At 38.2% G+C, this 24859-nt stretch overlaps 1 protein-coding gene across 1 annotated transcript in view; it reads left to right on the forward strand.

Moving 5' to 3' along the window:
* The window catches only part of LOC131942367 (A disintegrin and metalloproteinase with thrombospondin motifs 6), a 55851-nt gene that overhangs the window by 16960 nt on the left and 14032 nt on the right, over window positions 1-24859 (forward strand). The window contains exons 3-18 of the mRNA XM_059302203.1: window positions 1086-1236; window positions 2311-2452; window positions 2875-3043; window positions 3653-3736; window positions 7908-8044; window positions 8507-8550; window positions 15516-15621; window positions 18926-19072; window positions 19922-20060; window positions 20741-20848; window positions 21070-21215; window positions 21673-21736; window positions 22159-22267; window positions 23075-23208; window positions 23763-23886; window positions 24519-24599. Coding sequence (XP_059158186.1) covers window positions 1086-1236; window positions 2311-2452; window positions 2875-3043; window positions 3653-3736; window positions 7908-8044; window positions 8507-8550; window positions 15516-15621; window positions 18926-19072; window positions 19922-20060; window positions 20741-20848; window positions 21070-21215; window positions 21673-21736; window positions 22159-22267; window positions 23075-23208; window positions 23763-23886; window positions 24519-24599 — 1885 coding nt within the window. The remainder of the gene's footprint in view (window positions 1-1085; window positions 1237-2310; window positions 2453-2874; window positions 3044-3652; window positions 3737-7907; window positions 8045-8506; window positions 8551-15515; window positions 15622-18925; window positions 19073-19921; window positions 20061-20740; window positions 20849-21069; window positions 21216-21672; window positions 21737-22158; window positions 22268-23074; window positions 23209-23762; window positions 23887-24518; window positions 24600-24859) is intronic.

Consider the following 24859-nt stretch of genomic DNA (forward strand, 5'->3'; position numbering starts at 1 on the left):
ATCAACAACGATTTCACTGGACCTACTACTACACTTTAACAGTCAATATAATTCGATACCTTAATACCACAAGAATCAATCATCCCGAACTCCAGAGCTACGATACTTCATCACCTGCATTCTCATTTCTCTATTACCAATCAGAGACCACTAGATCTTCAACTACAAAACAGCCGAATAATTCATAAAAAGTAATTAAGCGACCAATTAAGTCAAATTAAATGTTACGATGCATTGTCTTCATGTCTTGACCAACGTACCAACTACGAGCCGTCTCTGTCAGTTAGAAGTGCCTGCAATTTCACATGGGCGTTTCGATCTAGACAGACAGACTGAAGACGACTGACGACAGAGGAAGTGAGTTAAATAAAAGTTTGTAAAAATTATGACACTTTAACACTTCGATACTTTATACCTACGAAACTATATCAGCAACAGCATTCCGTCGTTACTCCAAAATCTAAAAGATTCATCAAAATTTAACAAACAAGTACAATACATTGAACACCCCGTCAATACAAAACTTTATACACCAGGACAGATTTCTAATTCAAAGTCAGAGAAAACAAGACTTACAAGCCCTATTGAAATTAGATAACCGTTTGAAATGTTCGAAATGTAAACTACGAACTTGTTTAATCGTTTTCTACATCACTTGTATGACACCAAATTAAAAAGGCAATGTGACTGGTAAAAAGCGCCCCGACCTTTCCAAATTAGTGAGGTGGAATTGCATTTTCACCAACGCGAATAAATGTAGGCCTATATAGATCTAGACCTAATTTTGGGGTGGGGGTGCAAAATTGATAGTTCGTCCTGGGTGCCGAAATAGATAGCTACTCCTTTATAAAAGTTATTAATTATTAAGTACTTTTTGATAATAGCGATTGCACATTTTGCGCCCCCCCCCCTAGTTCTCCTAATGGGTAGCGCCGGCTCTGCATTGTGCTGATTCACTTTTACTCTTTGTTACTTTGTGTTTTTACTTTCAACCCTTGTTACTTTCATCTTGTGTTACTTTTAACCTGATCCACTCAAGCATGATTTGCCTTCTCCCCCCCCCCTTCCCTCCACCTCTCTTGCAGCACGGCGTCTTCTCCACCGACACGGATGACTACTTCGTGGAACCCCTCTGGAACCACACCAACGTGGTGGGGGTCGAGGGCCACCCCCACGTCGTCTACAGCCGGTCCTCGTTAAAACTGGGCGACCTCAGCAAGTTCTGTGGGGTCACAGGTAAGCTGGGGTTGGTGACGTCATTAGAGTCGATGATGTCATAGGGGTTGATGACGTATTTGGGGGTTGGTGATGTCATTGGGGTTGATGACGTCATAGGGTTGATAATGTCATTTGGGGGTTAGTGTCGTCATTGGGGATGCGTGGGGGTTAGAGTTAGGTTTTGTGAGGACACGGGTAAGCCTGGACGACGTCACGGGGGGGGGGGGGGGGGTTGGTAGTGACGTCTTAGTGGTCGAGCGGGGGGGGGGGGGGAGGGGTTACAGTTTGAGTTATTTTGGCTTCTGCATGTTCTGTGGGGGCTACGGTTAAACAAGAATGATATCAAATAAAAAAATCTTTCTTGAATTCATCAGGCTTTGAGGGGGGGGGGGGGGACAAGGGTGTTGGAGGTAAGGGGTATTCTGATAAATTTTGTACCAGCCAGTTTAATGTGTACATCTGCCGTACCAGGTTTACAGTAACAGCTACAAACTGTTTGATCCTAAGATTGCGCCACATTGGGTACTCGTCTCCATCCGTTCTATTCCATTTTGTTTATTTATTATCAACTTGTCTCAGACCACATAGTGTAATTTATCATGTACACTTGTGTATCACATCACATAGTGTAATTTATCATGTACACTTGTGTATCACATCACATAGTGTAATTTATCATGTACACTTGTGTATCACATCACATAGTGTAATTTATCATGTACACTTGTGTATCACATCACATAGTGTAATTTATCATGTACACTTGTGTATCACATCACATAGTGTAATTTATCATGTACACTTGTGTATCACATCACATATTGTAATTTATCATGTACACTTGTGTATCACATCACATAGTGTAATTTATCATGTACACTTGTGTATCACATCACATAGTGTAATTTATCATGTACACTTGTGTATCACATCACATATTGTAATTTATCATGTACACTTGTGTATCACATCACATAGTGTAATTTATCATGTACACTTGTGTATCACATCACATAGTGTAATTTATCATGTACACTTGTGTATCACATCACATAGTGTAATTTATCGTGTACCCTAACCTACGTGTCTCAGACCACAGAAGGAAGAAATACACCAAATGGTACCGGAAAAGACCGGGAAACCAAAACGATGTTCTGAAACCCAAACACCAGTCTCCATTCTGGAAATGGCGCCCTAAACTGAAGCAGACGCAAAAGCAGCCGACCAATCACAGGTACCAATTACAATTATTTTATATTAGACTCTGTTTAAAAAAATAACACTTTGGTAATACTATAAAATTAACAGGTGAAACGTTTGTAATGCAATAGGATAAAGTTGTTTGCTTATATCTCACATTTTCATCTTTTCCCATTCGTGCTCAAGACTCATAGGGCAGATCAGGTAGAGTTAATTTGTCTCAATGACCTTGACATACAAAGGTCATTGTGTAGTGAGAATTATTTCTAACAGAGCTAGGTGAACTCAGGGACGTCTTACAGACTCGAACCCAGGATCCGAACTCGAAACGTTTGGGTTAGAAGTCGTAAGCTCAACCAACCGACCACGCGATCCCTAGCTTATATTTATTGTGTTGCTTTGACATTTTAGGCCTAATCTGACGATAACTTATTTGTACTGTTTTTTTTTCTTTAGCGCAAATAGCGACAAAGCGAAGAAGCGCGCTCGGCGCTCTGCCAGCATAGAGAAACACGTCGAAACCTTGGTGGTAGTGGACAAGAAGATGCTGGACTATCACCTGAGTTCTACGTTTGAAGGCAGCCGGGCGGCCCTGACCGCCTACGTGTTGACCATCATGAATATCGTAAGTGTCACGTCATAAGACGTTTATTTGACCATCATGAATTAGTGACGTCACTGTCTAGAAGTTTATCTGGCCATCGTGACGTCACTGTCTAGAAGTTTATCTGACCATCCTGAATATCGTAAGTGTCACGTCATCAGACGTTTATTTGACCATCGTGAATAAGTGACGTCAGTGTCTAGACATTTATCTGACCATTACGTCTACATGACGTCACTGTTTAGACGTTTCTCCGACCGTCATAAATATCTTATCAACACTATCTGACCATAATAGATATCGCATCGGCGTTATTTGACCACGATAAATATCATAACGACGCTTTCTGACAATGATGCATATCTTACCAAGGTTACCTAACAACACGGTACCTACATTATCTGACGATAATATAAACCGTACCTTCGCTATTTGATGACGATACATACCCTACCAACACTATCTAAAGTAGATGTTTACCTTACCGAAGCTATCTGAAGACGAAATTTGACAATGATACATACCGTACCGACGCTATCTGACGAAGAAACATACCGTACCGACGCTATCTGACGACGAAACATACCGTACCGACGCTATAGTATTGTCTGTTTTCTCGCTTGAGGTCAGGTGGCCAAGCTGTTCCACAACCCGACCATTGGCAACGCTCTAAACATCGTCGTCACACGGATATTCTTTCTGGAATCTGAGCAGGTGAGTCGGGGGTTGAAATACAGGTGATTTAAGGTGAGTCGGGTGTTGAAATACAGGTGATTTAAGGTGAGTCGGGGGTTGAAATACAGGTGATTTAAGGTGAGTCGGGTGTTGAAATACAGGTGATTTAAGGTGAGTCGGGGGTTGAAATACAGGTGGTTTAAGGTGAGTCGGGAGTTGAAATACAGGTGATTTAAGGTGAGTCGGGTGTTGAAATACAGGTGATTTAAGGTGAGTCGGGTGTTGAAATACAGGTGATTTAAGGTAAGTCGGGGGTTGAAATACAGGTGATTTAAGGTGAGTCGGGTGGTGAAATACAGGTGATTTAAGGTAAGTCGGGTGTTGAAATACAGGTGATTTAAGGTGAGTCGGGTGTTGAAATACAGGTGATTTGAGGTGAGTCGGGGTTGAAATACAGGTGATTTAAGGTGAGTCGGGTGTTGAAATACAGGTGATTTAAGGTGAGTCGGGTGTTGAAATACAGGTGATTTAAGGTGAGTCGGGTGTTGAAATACAGGTGATTTAAGGTGAGTCGGGGGTTGAAATACAGGTGATTTAGGTGAGTCGGGTGTTGAAATACAGGTGATAACAGGGGAGTCGGGTGTTGAAATACAAGTGATTTAAGGTGAGTCGGGGGTTGAAATACAGGTGATTTAAGGTGAGTCGGGGGTTGAAATACAGGTGATTTAAGGTGAGTCGGGTGTTGAAATACAGGTGATTTAAGGTGAGTCGGGTGTTGAAATACAGGTGATTTAAGGTGAGTCGGGTGTTGAAATACAGGTGATTTAAGGTGAGTCGGGGTTTGAAATACAGGTGATTTAAGGTGAGTCGGGGGTTGAAATACAGGTGATTTAAGGTGAGTCGGGTGTTAAAATACAGCTGATTTAAGGTGAGTCGGGTGTTGAAATACAGGTGATTTAAGGTGAGTCGGGTGTTGAAATACAGGTGATTTAAGGTGAGTCGGGGTTGAAATACAGGTGATTTAAGGTGAGTCGGGTGTTGAAATACAGGTGATTTAAGGTGAGTCGGGGTTTGAAATAATTTAAGGTGAGTCGGGTGTTGAAATACAGGTGATTTAAGGTGAGTCGGGGGTTAAAATACAGGTAATTTAAGGTGAGTCGGGTGTTGAAATACAGGTGATTTAAGGTGAGTCGGGGTTGAAATACAGGTGATTTAAGGTGAGTCGGGGGTTGAAATACAGGTGATTTAAGGTGAGTCGGGTGTTGAAATACAGGTGATTTAAGGTGAGAAGGGTGTTGAAAGAGTGGTGATTTAAGGTTAGTCGGGTGTTGAAATACAGGTGATTTAAGGTGAGTCGGGTGTTAAAATACAGGTGATTTAAGGTGAGTCGGGTCTTGAAATACAGGTGATTTAAGGTGAGTCGGGTGTTGAAATACAGGTGATTTAAGGTGAGTCGGGGTTTGAAATACAGGTGATTTAAGGTGAGTCGGGGGTTGAAATACAGGTGATTTAAGGTGAGTCGGGTGTTGAAATACAGATGATTTAAGGTGAGTCGTGGTTGAAATACAGGTGATTTAAGGTGAGTCGGGGTTGAAATACAGGTGATTTAAGGTGAGTCGGGTGTTGAAATACAGGTGATTTAAGGTGAGTCGGGTGTTGAAATACAGGTGATTTAAGGTGAGTCGGGTGTTGAAATACAGGTGATAATAGGTAAGTCGGGTGTTGAAATACAGGTGATCTAAGGTGAGTTTGGGTGTTGAAATACAGGTGATTTAAGGTGAGTCGGGTGTTGAAATACAGGTGATAATAGGTAAGTCGGGTGTTGAAATACAGGTGATCTAAGGTGAGTCGGGTGTTGAAATACAGGTGATTTAAGGTGAGTCGGGTGTTGAAATACAGGTGATAATAGTTGGGTGTCTAAATACAGGGGATCTAAGATGAGAAGTTAAAATACAGGTGAGTCGGGTGTTAAAATAAAGTAGATAATAGGTAAATTGGGTGTTGAAATACAGATGATTTAATGTGAGAAGTTATAATACAGGGAATAATAGGAAAGTCGGGGGTTGAAATACAGGTGATAATAGGTAAGTTGGGTGTCTAAATACAGGTGATCTAAGGTGAGAAGTTAAAATACAGGTGATAGAGGTGTTAAAATACAGGTGGTAATAGGTAAGTTGGGTGTGTTAAAATACAGACAATGTTAAAAGTATATATTTTCTATACGAATTCCATTTCGTTTGGGGAAGGGGGGGGGAGGTGCACGGTAGACTTACTTCGCGGGGGGGGGGGGGTTGGGGAGCTGGAGAGAGTTGCCTGGAAGAAGCTCAGGTAATTACAGGTGAAAATGTTAATATATTAGTAAAATAAAAGGGAGTTATATGTTAAAATAAATGTGATCTTAACCGAGAAAGGTGTTAAAATACAGGTGATATAAGGTGGGAAGTGTTGAAAGACAGGCGATCTAAGGTGTGGAAGGTGTTAAAATACAGGTAATAAATGGCGAGAAAAGAGTTAAAATGCAGGTAATTACAGGTGAGAAAAGATGAGATTGGTTTCACGCTGTATGCGATGAAAGGTATGGTCTATAACAGTCTAAGTATGATTGATAAAGTATGTTAATATCTCGAACATTACCGTTATGCCGGAATTACCGGTATGCCGGAACTACCGGCTACCGGTACGCCGGAATTACGGGTATGCCGGAACTATATATAAAAGAAGTCAAACTATATCCTTATTGAGCATGTACGTTTTAATGAACGTATTCAAGAATTTTTTTTTTATTCAAATCCTGTCCTGTTTGTCATTCACGGTAAAACGTGTAGACTAATACTCTATACTTACAAAAATGTCAACAGTAAAATCAACAACATCATAAACATCTACATTCACACTAAGACGAACAATACATGAGCAACATAAAAGTTTAAATGTTTGTATTCAAAAACATTCATTCCAATATTGTCCACTTTGTCATTCCCATTAAAAGACATGCATTCCAAGACTAGACTTTTAAAAATTTCAACCTAAAAATCTTTAACAACATCTCTACGCGATCGCAATCGTGTTATCCCATTCATCAACCAATGCCCACCAACAAAACATCACCAAAGGAAAAAGTTGTAGTTCGTGAATAAAAAGCTAACCTCGCGCAGATGTGAACAGCGTGCCCGCCTCGGGCAGTTAACCAATTATGACGTCACTTCCGCTCGTTTTAGCCAACAATAGGAGCGGAAATTTCGTTTGGTTTTTTTTCAACCGGTGGGTGGTTGTTGTATATTTCAACATAAGAACCTTTTATTTAAGGACATACATATACACATATGTGTAAACGTGTAAATAAAAATAAATAAATGTAATATATTAATATGTGTTTATATGTGAGTATATGTCTGTATATGTCTATATATGCGTGTATATGACTGTATATGTCTGTATATATGTGCGTGAGCGTGTGTGTGTGTACGTGTAGCTGTTGCTGTTGGTATATATATATATATATATATATATATATATATATATATATATATATATATATATATATATATATATATATATATATATATATATATATATATATACATATATATATATATATATATACATATATATATATATATATACATATATATATCGGTGTATCGTTTTAACTACATTTTGACTATTTCTATCGAACATATTTCTATCACTTTTCAAACAATTATTTCAATTAAATTATATATCTTAAATTGTTTGTAAAGATTTATTTAAAGATTACTATGTTCAGTAACAAAGTGAGATTATAACTTGCTTTAAGTGACAGGCATTACTCGGGCAGTCGGAAAAGAAACAATAATCTCAGATTCATTGTTTACAAAATATAGACTAAATATTTTTAACATATATAAACAGTAGAAAGTAATCAATTAAACAAGTGTAAAAATAAATATTTTTAATGCATCAAAAAAAAAAAAAAAAATAACATAGTTTTTCTTTAGCTACAATAGTAAAAAATAATTAATTAATTAATTTCTACAAAAAAGAAGACCAGAATGCGATTTGTTTTTCTGTTCTGTTATTTTTTTCTGTCTTATTCATATAGCATTTAAAAGCTTATTTTTTATAGATTGTTATGCTTGTTTATTAAAAAAATAAATAAATAAAAAATTATCATGAGAACAAAGTGATTGCAATGTGATATAGCAGAGATTTCATTTTAATTTTATCCAAGGGCGACAACCTGCCTGTAATTAACCATCACGCGGATATGTCCTTAGACAACTTTTGTAAGTGGCAGTACAATTTTACAGCAGGCGAGAACAGCTCGGATTATTCATTCAATCACGACAATGCTGTCTTGATTACCAGGTAAGTTAACAAATATACAAATGATACGGTTATTTACAATCAGGTCAGCTTTCTTTTATGTGGTCAATTGAGGGTACATTAACAATGGGACCCTTGTAATAATTAGTTTTGGATAGCTATTATAGTTTCTGAATTTATAGGAAATATTTTATAAAAAAATAAAATTAAAAAAAAAAAATAAAGTATTTATCGTCTGAACAACTGTAGATCACTTAACATTTTAGCGCAATCTAATTGTATTTGTCTCACACTACTGACTTAAAAAAAAAAAACAACTGAACAACTGTAGATACTAGATTAACTATATACCTATGTTGGTTCACATGTCTCTGACTTACCCTTGTTGACAGCTGTTGTTAGGATAAAAATATTCAAATAATCCGTTTTCAGAAATGAATTGTTTTATGTGACTTACAAAGTAAAGTTTTGTTTTATAACGAGAAGAATGTCTTTCGTCCACAGATACGATATTTGCACGTACAAAAACGATCCTTGTGGAACATTAGGTGAGTAGCTTGAATGTGTTGTTGTATGTGTGTCATTAACTGTTCATTACACACGTATGTGCTAGGTATGTGTTGTGTGTGTATGTGTGTCATTAACTGTTCATTACACACGTATATGCTAGGTATGTGTTGTGTGTGTATGTGTGTCCTTGACTGTTTATTACACACGTGGTACTAGATATGTGTTGTTGTATGTGTGTAATTAATTGTTCATTATACACGCATGTGCTAGGTATGTATTGTGTGTGTATGTGTGTAATTAACTGTTCATTACACACGCATGTGCTATGTATGTGTTGTGTTTGTGTCATTGGCTGTTTATTACACACGTATTTCTAGATATGTGTTGTGTATGTGTGTCATTAACTTAATTACATTAATTAGAAAATGTGCTTGACGTACTGTGTTTGTGCTATTACGTCAGAAACATTTTAGGTTCTTCTATGCGTGTTGTTCATTCGTGCATACATTTCCTCGTATGTGCTAGAACTTATTCCTTACCAAACGAGTTTTTCTCAGTTTTCTGCTTCTTGCAAAAATAAATAATAAAATACCAAAAAACGTCTGTCTGATTTCCCGTCGGCAATTTTTTAACTTAAAATTTTTCAAGTAGCAATTCAAACTTCAGAAACATTCCTCACAAAGTTAACCTTTAACTTCGTTTAAACTTTCAACTGCTAGCTTTTTTAAAAAAAATATATATTAAAAATTACACCTAGGCTCCTTACATAAGTAAAAAAAAATTAAAAAGAAAAAAATGTTAAAGAAAAATTACACCTACTTATATAAGTTAAAAAAAAAACAAAAAAAAAAAAAAAAACCAGCGAACTGCGTCACCCTGTACCGAAAGTGTTCCCCGGAAGTGATACCTGTTGCAGCTACACCGGATGAACTCTCGTCTGCCAAAACGGAAGACGTCTGCTGCAGTGTTGGGCCGGCGGGAGAAACCACGAGTTAACCATGACCTATTTATCTTCATTACCAACCGGGGCGAGAGAGGAAATCTTTTTAGTTTCAGTTTCTTCTCATTAATTAATTTAATTAACGGCCCTGGGCGTGTCTGATGGGAGGTGCTAGCAGGCGTGGGAAAGTTCTCGAACAAAAGTGAAAAATGCGGTTACTCATTTAGCTGGTTGTCTAATACAGGTGCGGGTCATGTTTTGTTTAATGTTTAGCAAATTAGTTTTTACGTTTTTTTTTATTTCATTAAAAATTTATTTTTAGAGCCGCATATGAAAGTTATGATAATTAAAATGTAGACGCTACATTAAAGTAGATGTTTGATGTCTATTTTTTACCTCTTCCCCAAAAAATAACAAGTTTTAAATCATGGTGAAGAGAACCGCATTAATTCATCTAAACAGCCACATGTGGGAATATATAAAGATAGCTTTAAATAACCACACGTGGGAAAATATAAGTATAAACTGCCACACTTAGGAGTATATAAGGATAGTGTTATACAGCCAAACGAGGAATATATAAGGATAGGGTTGAACTCTAACATGATGATGGGGGGGGGGGGTATCACTAATATCCACACTACACATTGTCATAAGAACTGAAAACGTGCATCCTCTTTTCTACATAGCAATCATCTACTGATCTGCATAACAATCATCAACTGCTCTACATAACAATCATCTACTGCCCTACATAACAGTCATCTACTGCTCTATATAACAATCATCTACTGATCTACATAACAATCATCTACTGCTCTACTAGCATCTACTGCTCTACATAACAATCATCTGCTACCTTACATATCTAGCAATTAAGAACAAACTAGAATTTTTAGATTGAAAACCTATTGATGGTAACACTAGCCACACGTATCTGATTGGTCCACGCAAACGTATCTGATTGGTGTACACAAATTTTAAGCAACATTTTTTTTATCATTACATATGTTTTGATTTTATTTATTCCATGAACATGTTAAATTAAATTTACTTCTGATAAATTTCTAGACGAACTTATTTATTTAATTTTTTTTTGGGGGGGGGGGGGGATAAAATATATATATAACTCGAATATATCTATCTGCACACCAGCCTATTAACTTATATAAAATTATTTTATTATCTTAAAAGGTTTGGCAGCGTCCTGCTTACCTAGATATTATAAGTATGCTAGAAACGTATGTGGCACATGTAAAGTAGCCGAGAAGAAAAAAAAACGAAAAATTTTGATACACATTAATGTGAACTCTTTCAATGTTAACCAGACTCAATAATTCAAGGCAAAAACCCATTGGATAAAAATCGCAGACATGATATCTAAGGACACAATTTCACAGTCAGCATTTTACAGATTTAAACAATTCGGTCAAAATATTAAAATACCGTCAGTTTTGCTGAGGGGAGATTCAAATTTAGTTAAAATATTACGGAGAGTATCTCACAGGTTAAAATTTCAAAAATCACTGTCAGTATTTCTTAGACAAAAAATACAGGCAACATATTTGAGACAGTGGATGATCTTAAAAACAAACGTCTGAAAATAACAATGGTTAAAAATAACGTTTACAATATCGTCTGCTGTGTCTCTTAACTAGACCAACATCTATATTATGCATGGATTAGAATATATATATATATATATATATATATATATATATATATATATATATATATATATATATATATATATATATATATATTACGATGATAGCCCGAAGTTCGGCCAAAGTACGCATTGGCCGGTCAATGTTCGCATTGGCCGTCATTCTTGGCCAAGGCCCGAATAGACTTCCGTCTTTGACCGTAACACACACACACACACACACACATATATTATCTTGCTTTTAGCTTGACAACCCATGACGGCGTCTGTGCGTAGATCCCCTCGAGTATCGGAGATAATGTAGATGAAGACTTGCTGCCGGAAACTCACTCACGTATTGTAGCTAAACCAATATCACGACAGAATTCCAGACCTAAAGCTTCTAGAAAATTCGTCTCTCCTTGCCAAAGAACGATCACCCAGGCCCGCTATCTGCCGTCTATCAAACTCAAAATGAAATATAAACGAAGCCAATGGCGAAAGTGTATGTTACTTTAAATATAAACATAACCGAGCCAAATAAAATACTGTATGGGAATTCAGTCTTGAAGCTACTTTCTTATGATATTTCAGACATTTCTTCATGCAAACTGAGTCGGCCTGTTATTAAATAACTTGTTTTTTAAAGTTCAAGAAACCTTCTGTTTAAACGCCATTTTGTTTAGTCTGTGCACGATAGACTCATGTGTTCTCTTCAGCCAAGGGCTAAACAATTTTTTTTTTCAAATTTTGTAAAATGAAACGTAAATATTCTGTTGTTGATGGTTGATTTGTAAAAGTAGGATGATCCTCTATAAATTTTTTAAAAATTTCAAAAAGTATAATCGATGGAAAATTAATTTAATAAAATAAATACATTCTCTGTATGTAATAAACATATTTATAGTAGCTTTAAAGTCAGACAACAGTAATCTTAGTCAGCTTTTCTGGATATTGCTGTGGTGAAGCAAATTTTTTTTCCCTATTGGCTTATTGTTATGTTATTTAAAATGTGCCTTGGTCATTTCTGTTCTATTGTGTAAGCAGAGGCGTAGCGAGGGGGGTGGTTTGTGCGGAGCGCACCGGGTGACACCATTTAGGGGGGTGACACCAAGGCAAAAAATAGCAAAATATATAGAGAAAAATTTGAAAGGGGGGGGTGCAAATCAAAAGTTTGAAGGGGGGGGGGGGGTGCAAATCCACAATTTGAAAGATTGTCCCCGGGAAGGGTCGCTACGCCTCTGGGGGGTGACACCATTAAGTGCCGCACCGGGTAACACCCGACCTCGCTACGCCACTGTGTGTAAGTAAAAGTACGGAAATAAATTACTCACCAGGATCACTCTTTAACAGAGGTGCTATGTTTACGGTCCCACACACAGTGTACCCCGCGGGTGCCATCAATAGGAAGACACCCCCCACCCCCACCCCCAATATATTATGGACATTAAGGTAGTCGCAAATCTAGTCAGACCCTGGGTGTTACCTTGGGTAGCTGCAGCATAGCCTGTTGGTCTCTGAAGGTGATTTCTAGCAAAATCTCTGCTAAACTACCCCTTACTCAACCTTGATAACAGGCACCAGTCTTTATTTTAGACACATTTACTGTTTTTTAAAATGATAAACTAAACCAAATTCCTTTCCAAGATGAATTTTCAACCGTTATAAAAGTATATTAAAATAAAAATGTGTTTGCCAAATTGTAAAAAAAAATAATCGTGCCAGGTATTTGAAACAGTTATTTTCATGTACGTCTCGGTGTAGAATAAACGTACACATGTGATGTATGTGGTTCACGAACGGTTTATTTTCTGGCATCCGGCACGATTGACTTAATATGTTACTGGTCTGGAAAGTGGTGGGGGTGGTGGGGGGGGGGGGAGGGGTAAATAGTAAGTTTTGGGTTGATGGTTATCTCACATTTAGGACTGGGAGGTAATCAAATGGTAAACCATTAAAGGCAGGTAATCAAAAGTACACCACTACGGCGAGGTAATCTATTTGCTACTTCTATTTCACCAAGTAATCTAATTTCATATATGATAATTGCTTATCTTTTATGATTTTAAAAGTATTTCTTTAAAATGCACATTACGCTCATCATAAACGGCCAATGTGAAATAGAAGGAAAAAACGTGGTCTAGAGGCAGAATTCGCTAGCAAAGTCGAAAATCTTGAGTTCGAAACCCAGGCTCGAAACCGTGGGTCGTGTTCCATACCCGAAGTGCTAGAGTCTGTCCTATACCAGGCGGTGCCATGCCCTGGGGTGAGGGGAAGCTCGATTCTTAATTAAAATCTATCTGCCTGATCTAGCAGGAGCTGGGAATGAGTTAACAAATGAGAGGGGAAGCAACCATGTTTTACATATTCTTGCGATTTTTAAAATCACAACAAAACCAAAATATCAAAATACCCGCAAATGTTCTTTAAAAAAAAAAAACGTACATGTTGTCAATTCCTTGGGTGTAGACGCTGAAAACATTTTTAGTCCGAAAAAAAAAACAAATTCTTTTTAGATATGGTAAATAAAAATCAGGTGAATTGCCTCGCAAAATTTAAAAAAAAAAGAGATAGACCGTATGTTAAATCAACGGTTCAAAATGCATTCAAATGATTTTTTAACGGCGCGTTTTTTTTTCTTGGATAGTCGATATAAAAAAACCTATCTCACAAGGGGTCGTGCTAGATAAGACGACCAGGCTCTAGTTAGACCAGGGGGTGGGTGAGTATATTACAGAGGGGGTCACGTGCGTTTTGCCGTATCTGTTGATCTGGTATTTGTGTTCAGGTGTGCTGGTGGGTACCAGGTCTCACACGGTTGAGTGTGCGTGACGAATGGCAATACCAGCTGAGCCACGTGCAGTTGTGGGTTCGGATCCGACCTTTCTCATCTTTGTTTTACATTTCACCTAATCTGAGGGGTCGTTAACACCTGTAAATTTAAAGGTCGATCACAGGTGTGTTGTTACCTCTCAAGCTATATGGGGTTATATGTTTTACCTGTATGAAAGGTTGATACCAGTCAGATATTGTTATCTATGTTTCCCCGACATATGGTGTTACACGTTTTACCTGCATGTATATCCGTAATAGCTAGAATATGTTACGTATGTTGATACCTGTGTTAACTATTGTGACATTACTCAACTCTTTCTGCTTAAACAGAACAGTAGACTTCCTCAAGTTTACTTAAACGTGTGATAAGGCATGCATAGAATCGTCTCTGACCAACATATGCTACCTGCATAAAAGCGTCATTAACATATTGTTAGCTATGTTATAACCTACGAGCCGACCCGCGGCATATCATACGCCGCTATTTAGTTGTTTTATTTTCTACTTTTCAGTATTGCATAATTTGTGAATTCGACAGTACCAATGCTGCCACTGAAAATATTTGGTTTAAAACACTATCAGTAGGTCATTAAGGACGATAACCCCCCCCCCCACCCTCCTTTCCCCCACCCCCTACCTACAACCCCCAGTGAGAGCAGCCTCCTCTTAGTTACCTCCCCTAAGTTTTAAATCGTTTCAAAGTAAATTATCTGCCTAATAGCCGTCACATAACCCGGCTCTTCGATTGTAAACATTTAGCGTGAACCACAGCTCACCAGACCATGTGGGGGTGGGGGTGGTATGGATATGCCTAGAGAGGTAGAGAGGGGCCTGCTAGGCGCGCTTACAGCTTGGTCTTTTCTATGGTCTCCAAGAAGAGAATTATATATATAGATGTTAACTGTAAGAAGCACCCTCAAGCTACGTTAGGTTACCTATTTTATACATCTATACCTGTACTAAGGTCCATCAAAGTCATATTACTTTACCTATGTTTGTTACCTATGACTGTTCCTATGTTACCTTTATTTACCTATGTTACCTATGTGTTACCTATGTTACCTATGTTACCTATGTTTGTACCTATGTTCACATATATTACCTATGTTTACCCATGTTACCTATGTTTACCTATGTTACCTATGTTTACCAATGTAAGCTATGCTTACCTATGTTACCTTTGTAACCTATGTTTACCTATGTTACGTTTACCAATCTTACCTATGTACCTATGTTTATGTTTACCTATGTTACCTATGTTTACCCTTGTTACCTATGTTACCTATGTTACCTAAATTTTACCTATGTTACCTATGTTACCTATGTTTACCTATGTTTACCTATGTTTACCTATGTTTACCTATGTTTACCTATACTACCTATGTTTACCTAAGTTACCCATGCTACCTATGTTTAACTAAGTTACCTATGTTACCTATGTTTACCCATGTTACCTATGTTACCAATATTTACCCATGTTACCTATGTTTACCTATGCTTACCTGTTTACCTATGTTTACCCATGTTACCTATGTTTTACCTATGTTTACCTATATTTACCCATGTTACCTGCACGTGAGCAGGTCTGGCAGCTGTAGAGGGCATGTGCAACAAGCTCAGGAGCTGCAGCATCATACAAGACATCGGGCTGGCCTCGGCGTTTACCATCGCCCACGAGATCGGACACAAGTGAGTGCTGGGGTAGTTCAGATAGCCATCACGTCATCAGACACGTGATCACAGTGGTGGATAAGGAGTGGGGGGGGGAGTAGGCGTTCTGGCTGCATCCAGCCCCATCCTTTTAATTTCAGGGTCCTCAATTTTTTTTTCTCACCCCCAGATTCTTTAAAAACTTGGCACAATCTATTTGCTTGGGCTGTATCGAATGGCCTTCTCTGTTTGCTTACATTTGCCAGAAAAGTTGTTTCTTAACCCTTAAATGCAAACCGGTACAAATCTGCAACATACCAGTTACCTTCCTATAAAATATTAGCCTAAACATCTTTTATTCTGTGCATCACGTTGTTTGATTACTACAATGTTAACCTACATCTTGCGCATGTCTAAGTGACCTAGATTTGTTTTACCGCCAAGCCGATCTCAAATTTGTGCATGATCACAAGGTTTTTTATATCAGCATTTTTGGTTGGCGTTTCAAAGTTCATCAAAGTCAAATAAACTGGTTTTGAAATTTCAAAAAATATGTTTCTGACAACCTAAGGTATGTATTACATATTGTATGTGTTGTTTTGAAAATCAATTCATAATTTATTTTAAAATCTTCACAAAACTTAGGTTGCAGTGCTGCAACGTTATGCAAATTGACCTACTTTTGCACTATTTTTTTTACTTTATACATCAGCATTGGTGATTATATAGTACCTTGTTTTTCTTCTAGTTTCAGCATAATCATTAAGAAATCAATGTGAATCAAGGTGAAGAATAATATGAAGTAGATGCTCTTGGTAATCCAGAGTATCTTCCTGGATCTCCTGGACCAGTGTGGACCCTAGATATCCTGGACCAGTGTGGACCCTGGATATCCTGGACCAGTGTGGACCCTGGATCTCCAGGACCAGTGTGGACCCTAGATATCCTGGACCAGTGTAGACCCTAGATATCCTGGACCTGTGTGGACCCTAGATATCCTGTACCAGTGTGGACCCTAGATATCCTGGACCAGTGTGGACCATAGATATCCTGGACCAGTGTGGACCCTAGATATTCTGGACCAGTGTGGACCCTAGATATTCTGGACCAGTGTGGACCCTAGATATCCTGGACCAGTGTGGACCATAGATATCCTGGACCAGTGTGGACCCTAGATATTCTGGACCAGTGTGGACCCTAGATATCCTGGACCAGTGTGGACCCTAGATATCCTGTACCAGTGTAAACCCTAGATACCCTGGACCAGTGTGGACCCTAGATATCCTGGACCAGTGTGGACCCTAGATACCCTGGACCAGTGTGGACCCTGGATCTCCTGGACAAGTGTGGACCCTAGATATTCTGGACCTGTGTGGACCCTAGATATCCTGGACCAGTGTGGACCCTAGATATCCTGTACCAGTGTAAACCCTAGATACCCTGGACCAGTGTGGACCCTAGATATTCTAGACCAGTGTGGACCCTAGATATCCTGGACCAGTGTGGACCATAGATATCCTGGACCAGTGTGGACCATAGATATCCTGTACCAGTGTAAACCCTAGATACCCTGGACCAGTGTGGACCCTGGATCTCCTGGACAAGTGTGGACCCTAGATATTCTAGACCAGTGTGGACCCTAGATATTCTAGACCAGTGTGGACCCTAGATATCCTGGACCAGTGTGGACCATAGATATCCTGGACCAGTGTGGACCATAGATATCCTGTACCAGTGTAAACCCTAGATACCCTGGACAAGTGTGGACCCTAGATATTCTAGACCAGTGTGGACCCTAGATATCCTGGACCAGTGTGGACCATAGATATCCTGGACCAGTGTGGACCCTAGATATCCTGGACCAGTGTGGACCATAGATATCCTGGACCAGTGTGGACCCTAGATATCCTGGACCAGTGTGGACCCTAGATATCCTGGACCAGTGTAAACCCTAGATATCCTGGACCAGTGTGGACCCTAGATATCCTGGACCAGTGTGGACCCTAGATACCCTGGACCAGTGTGGACCCTAGATACCCTGGACCAGTGTGGATCCTAGATACCCTGGACCAGTGTGGACCCTAGATATCCTGGACCAGTGTGAACCCTGGATATCCTGGACCAGTGTGGACCCTAGATACCCTGGACCAGTGTGGACCCTAGATATCCTGGACCAGTGTTGACCCTGGATCTACAAGACCAGTGTGGACCCTAGATATCCTGGACCAGTGTTGACCCTGGATCTACAAGACCAGTGTGGACCCTAGATCTCCTGGACCAGTGTGGACCCTGGATACGTGTGGACCCTGGATCTCCTGGACCTGTGTGGACACTTAAGTCTCGTGGAATAGTGCAATGACAGGTGCAAAATCACATCAAGCTCAAACAGTTTGCCACAAGTGCAACATATATCTTTGTTGTAACAAGACAAACAACTGTCTTAAAAAGTATCACCTTACTACATAATGTTGCAGACATGCAACATTTCGGATTTTAATTAAAGAACATGTTTAAACTAAAAATATTTTTTTACTTGACTATACTCTTCATATACCCACCAAAACAATATAAAAATATTTTTTTCAATCATTATTAAAAAGTCATGCATTTAAGGGTTAAAGTGTCCATTTTGTTGGAAGACACTTTTTTGAGGGTCCTATTAATTTGGATGAAACAAAATGTAAATCTGTAGCTAAAGAATGCTTCAGAATGCATTACACATGCATTGTACTTTTCGCTTCAGAAAGCACCACAATATTATATGTGCTCTGGGGCGTCGCGAGGCGGGGGAGGGGGTGCGGACCGCACGGGGTGACACCACTTAATGGGGTGACACCAAGACTAAAATTGCAAAATATATATAGAATTAATGGGTTTTAGCCAGTTCACAGAATGATTAATAAGTAAGAGTTAAAATTTATTTAAGTACATTATTTAAGCTTTTACTGGGGGGGGGGGGGGGTGAAAATAACTGCAAAATTTGCAGTGGAAAACAGGGGGGGTGACACCAGGAGGTACCACACCCTGTGACACCCGACCTAGCGACGCCACTGTTGTGCTTTCATAATGTAATGTACTTTCAGCATCGGGATGCAGTACAACATATGTGCTTACATAATTTAATATACTTTCATTACATTATCGGGATGTAGTACAACATATGTGCTTACATAATGTAATCTACTTACAGCATTGGGATGCAGTACAACATATATGCTTACATAATGTAATCTACTTACAGCATTGGGATGCAGTACAACATATATGCTTACATAATGTAATGTACTTACAGCATTGGGATGCAGTACAACATATATGCTTACATAATGTAATCTACTTACAGTATCGGGATGCACCATGACGGAGACGGGAACCAATGCGGCACGCCGGGTAAGGAACCAGCCCAGCTAATGGCCACTAGACTCAGCAAAGAAACCTCGTCCTTTCATTGGTCCAGCTGCTCACGGAAATACGTCACGGACTTTCTGGAGTAGGACATCAGTATTGCTTGTAAATATAATCTGTGTCAAGTATACCGTGTGGCTAATATTTGTAAAGTTTATAATTGTTGCTAATCTGTGTAAGGTATACCGTTTTTCTAGGTACAGAACATTACACAATTTTCAGTAATATAATCTGTGTAAAGTATACCGCTTTTCTAGGTACAGAAAATTACACAATTTACAGTAATACAATCCTTGTAAAGTATACCGTATTGTTAATATGTGTAAAGAATACTGTGTTGCTAGGTACATGACATTGCACTGTTTACAGTAACATTGTATGTGTAAAGTTTACGTTGTTTCTAAACTATGTAAAATATACCGTGTTTGTAAGTAAAGAACATTACGCTATTTACAATAGTTACTCCCAACAGACGTTGAATTTCCAACATACTTTTTTTGCAGTTTATTATAAGTTTTTTAAAAAACAAAGTTTTATTCAAACATAAGCAATTGAGAAGATAACTTATTCTATAGTTCAATTAATCATGGATGTGTTAATTAGTATACATTTTATGCTATCGTGAAAATACATAAAAAAAATCAAAGTATACGTTTCTCTAACACTGCATGTCTATGCTTGTCCTAAACATAAATTTAAAGTACAAGTGACGTCAGCGATGTGACTAGTCACGTGATCAGGTGTTCAGAACGCCTGATAAACAATACCCAATTTTAACCCTTTAACGACATTTTTTATATACATAAACCACATGCTTTATGTACATTGCATCAACATCTCACTGAGCATTGCTTTATTAGCCTCAGCTTTATATAAATCCCAGCCTGACATCTATCCATACGATCATGAACTGTTACATATATCGTCTGGACAGCTCTGGGCAGGGCTGGTGTCTGGACAACGTGCCCCTCAAGAGAGACGTCTACCCACGTGACCTGCCGGGTGACGTCTACGACATGAACGCCCAGTGCCGGTTCCAGTTCGGCCCCACATCCAAGGCATGCAAGTTCAAGGTCGGCGGTGATGATAATAAATCTGCAAGTTTTTATTAACCAATCCAACTTTTTTTTTCTTTTAATCCATTATTTTGTGTATTGTATTTAACGTTTATGTTGTGAGTTCACTATGAAACTGCTCATCTACGGGTGGCAAAATAGATTACCCTCCCCCACCCCTCGGCCAATTAGTCTCCAGACGAACTACTTCCTTATATATTACCCCCCCCCCCCTGTCGTCCACCTAAGGGTAGGGTAGAGATTAAAGAATCGTCTCTGACCAACAGATGCTACCTGTATAAAGGCCGTCACAAACATATTGTTAGCTATGCTATAACCTATGTTACCTGAACGACGAACCCTCAAGCCACGTTAGGTTACCTATTTTATACCTCTATACCTGTTCAAATGTCCATCCTAGTCCTATTACTTTACCTATAGGGGGATATAAGGGTTTTTTTAATCTGGAGAGTATTTAACGGTGGGAAGGGGTTTCGAATACTGGTTTTCAAATTTAAATAATGAGTTATTTATCAACTTTATTCTAACATTCCCATTGGTGCAAAAGCCTGTCTGTATTGCATTATCTATAGATGGGATACTAAAATATAATTATGAATGTCATAGTGTAAATTACTTTTTTCTCACTCCGTGAACAAACATTTTAGTAACGTATTGATCTTTTTTTTTTCTTTTAGTACGCATGCCTGGAGCTGTGGTGTATGAACGACAACAGCACTTGCGAGACACTCGGCATGCCAGCAGCTGAGGGCACCGAATGTTCCATGCCCAGACACAAGAAGGGGGTGAGGAATATCTGCCTTTATATATATATATATATATATATATATATATATATATATATATATATATATATATATATATATATATATATATATATATATATATATATATATATATATATATATATATATATATATATATATATATATATATATATATATATACTGTTGGATATGGTGAGACAATGTTGCTAATTTGATGTAATTTCTCTACCTCCCCACAGTGGTGCTACCACGGAGAGTGCCGTAACCCAAAGTACGAGTCTGTCACTGTCCACGGGAGCTGGGGGCCCTGGGGAGGGTGGGGAGAATGTTCCAGAACTTGCGAGGGCGGCGTCTCCACGAGCGAGAGAGAATGTGATAATCCTCAGTAAGTAGTTTATACCACTATTCACAGTATAGTTTATATCACCGACAAGTGAAGAGACGCAAAAATTTTAAATAAAAATACCGTTACAGACCAAATATATTGTTATTTAAGGTTTATTAAATATAATACAAACTTCGCTATTATTATTTTTTAAAAAGATTTCCAAAATCGAGTTTTAACATTGAAATTTGTTGCTATTTGGCTGCTTTGATGTAAATTGTGAGGGGAATACAAACATAAATTGTGTAGCGATACAAACACAAACTAAGTAAGGTGGACTAAGTCACCCACACGATTTAATAAGTCTACGCTCCAGTTTTAATCTAACATTTTATCTAGTAGGCCGAATTTTTTGAAGGCAGGGGGGCGGCAGCCCCACCTATATCTTGCCGACACTAGTAGGGTGTCGCACCTCAAATTTTTCTTGTTTTACTGCTCTTATCTGCTTTAACTCTAGGCCCAAAGATGGCGGCCGATACTGTATCGGGCAGCGGAGGAGATACCGGTCTTGCAACGTCACGGTGAGTGAACCATGTGTAGATAACTCTGTCATCTTTAAAGCTGAGGGTTTAAAATACGTTTATCTCCCCTCTGTATGTTGAATGGCATTCGGCGGAATTTAAACTGATTAAAGTATAAACTTGGTGTACTATAAAAATAAAACAAAATTTGGTGCAAAGAGAATACATTATTCATAAATTACCTCCGAAACTTAGAAGACTAAGATAAATAAGAGACATTTTAAAAGTTTAAAAATGTAAATAAATATTTTAAAATTTTAATAATAAATAAATAAGTATATATATATATATATATATATATATATATATATATATATATATATATATATATATATATATATATATATATATATATATGTTCTAGTGTGGTATTATTTTTTTCATTAACCTTTAATTTTGTTTTCCTTTAATTTTCCCTCTAGCCATGTCCGGCGGGCAGTGAGGATTTCCGCCATGTCCAGTGCAGCAGTTTCAATGAAGTTCCATTCCGTGGCAAGCTCTACAAGTGGGTGCCATACTCAGGAAATGACGGTAGGGCTTAGTATCATCCGTAGATAAGGCATTATGCCATTGATGGGCAGGACATTGTGATATTCGTAATACGGCACTCTTGGGCAGGGTAATGTGGCAGCGTGATGAGGGTATTGTGGCATTAGTGGGTAGAGGATTGCGAAATATATACAGTTAAGTGGCTGGAAAAATGGATTGTATCAAAGTGCAAGAAGGAAGATCCGTGTGTACTAACAAGTGGAGAGAAATGTACAACTCGTGGAAAAAGGTTTTCGTTAAGTTGAAAAATTCAAAGTGAATGTGTAAATATGAATAAAAGATTTGAATAATGCTGTATAAAAAGTGGGAGCAGGACATTTCCCCCCCCCTCCACCCTGTCGATCACGCCCCCGCCATCACCAAAATGCTTCATTTGCTTACAGCGCCAACAATTTCACTAACAATTTGTGATAAGGATCAAGACCACGTGTATTATGTCGGTCAGCTACACCAACACAAACACGCACACACACACACACACACACACACATACACACACATACACACATCAACACACACACACCAACACACACATACACACACATCAACACACGCACGCACACACACGCATACACCAACACACACACTAAACACACGCCCACCCACCCACACACACACCGACACACACAAATCAACACACGCACGCACACACACACCAACACACACACATCAACACACGCACGCACGCACACACACACACACGCACAAATACACACACACACACTAAACACACGCCCCCCCCCCCACACCCATATTGACGTGTAGTTCTCTCTCTCTCTCTCCGTCTAGAACTCTCCAAAGTTTGCTCCCTTGTCTGCATGGCCGACGGCCAAAACTTCTACACGGAGAGGTCGCCCAAGGTGAAGGACGGCACCAAATGTTACTCCGACCTGCCCCACGTCTGCATCAACGGCGAATGTAACGTAAGCCACGCCGAGAGCACATCTGCTCTACTGTAACAAGTGTTGTGACCTTGACATTGTCAACCTGACAGACTTTACTTACTGGGATAGCGAATGTAACGTAAGCCACGCCGAGAGCACATCTGCTCTACTGTAGCAAGTGTTGGGACCTTGACATTGTCAACCTGACAGACTTTACTTACTGGGATAGCGTGGTCGAGTGGTAGCGCATTCTGCAACTAACTTTAAAGTTTCGAGTTCGGATTCTCATTATATAGGACGTCTCTGAGTCCACCCAACTCTGGTGGGTACCTGACTAATGTGAAGAGAAGTAGCGGCTGGGCAAAGTTTTGACAATAACAACGACTAGCCCTGGTCAAGAAACATATTTTCTACGTCATTTATTCTATGAACCGTTAGTTCCGAAAAGGGAATTTTTTTTACTATTTATAATTAACTAGGGCATCAATGCAATATAAATAGAAGCGTAACTTAATTACAAATAAAAATGTTCATGCATTCTTTTCTTATACGCTTGTTATCACGTGTTCAAGATTTTCCATGAATTATTCCAGTTTGTTGGTTGTGATGGGTACTTGGGATCTCAAGTCAAGGAAGACAACTGCAGGGTCTGTGGAGGAGACAACTCAGCATGCAAGACAATATCTGGACTCTTTGATAAACCTTTGCCCAGAGGAGGTGCCTTCCCTTGCTTAAACTTGCGAAAATACACATTTATTTAGAAGAGAGCAAGATGATTGTCTAATTTTTATCAATAGATTTATTTCGTGTGAATAGCATCTTCGTTAATTAAAGTGAATACCTTGTTTATTTTCACTAACAATTTGTTATAAGAGTCAACTTGAAGTGAATCATGTTGGTCACATAAATTCTCCTATTGGTTTAACAATAAAAAATATTTTATTTTTCAACTTCATCGTGATGTGTCTCATAACAGCACATCGTTTTAAAATAACTAGATTTTAAAAAAATGTTGGTACTAATGTACAAAGTAAAGTTTAAGTGAATCAACATATCAGTCAATTATTTCTTCTTTTACATTTCCTTGGCTTTATTGTAGATGTTGAATGCCGCATATCACTTGTTTTATTTTTAGCTAACTAAGCAATGATGTCCGCGCATTGCTTTGATGAAATCTTGACAGTAGTATGAATTGTTGGATTATTTTCCAGTATTTGTTGTATAACCAAAGAGAATTAAAATTTTTGTTTTTTTTTGTTTAAAGTAAATAGTAGAAATTTTAATTAAAAAATATTATAAAATGTTACATTGTGTAACTAAGAAATAACATCCAAATGTCTCATTTTTAGACTACCAAGAAGTTGTCACTATTCCTAAAGGTGCTATGCATATAAAAGTGTCAGAAGCCAAATTTTCCAGAAACTATTTAGGTACCAATAATTTTACTCTTTTATTAACAACAGATAAGCTTAACAACTTTTGTGTATAAACAGCCACATTAATTATTTATACACATAATTTATATATATATATATATATATATATATATATATATATATATACAGTATATATGTATAAATAGGCCTATATATATATATATGCACACACATAAAAACACACACACACATATATATATATATATATATATATATATATATATATATATATATATATATATATATATATATAT

Source organism: Physella acuta, unplaced genomic scaffold (genome assembly GCF_028476545.2).
Source record: "Physella acuta isolate Inbredline_101_S28 unplaced genomic scaffold, ASM2847654v3 ptg000403l, whole genome shotgun sequence".
Classification (NCBI taxonomy): domain Eukaryota; kingdom Metazoa; phylum Mollusca; class Gastropoda; family Physidae; genus Physella; species Physella acuta.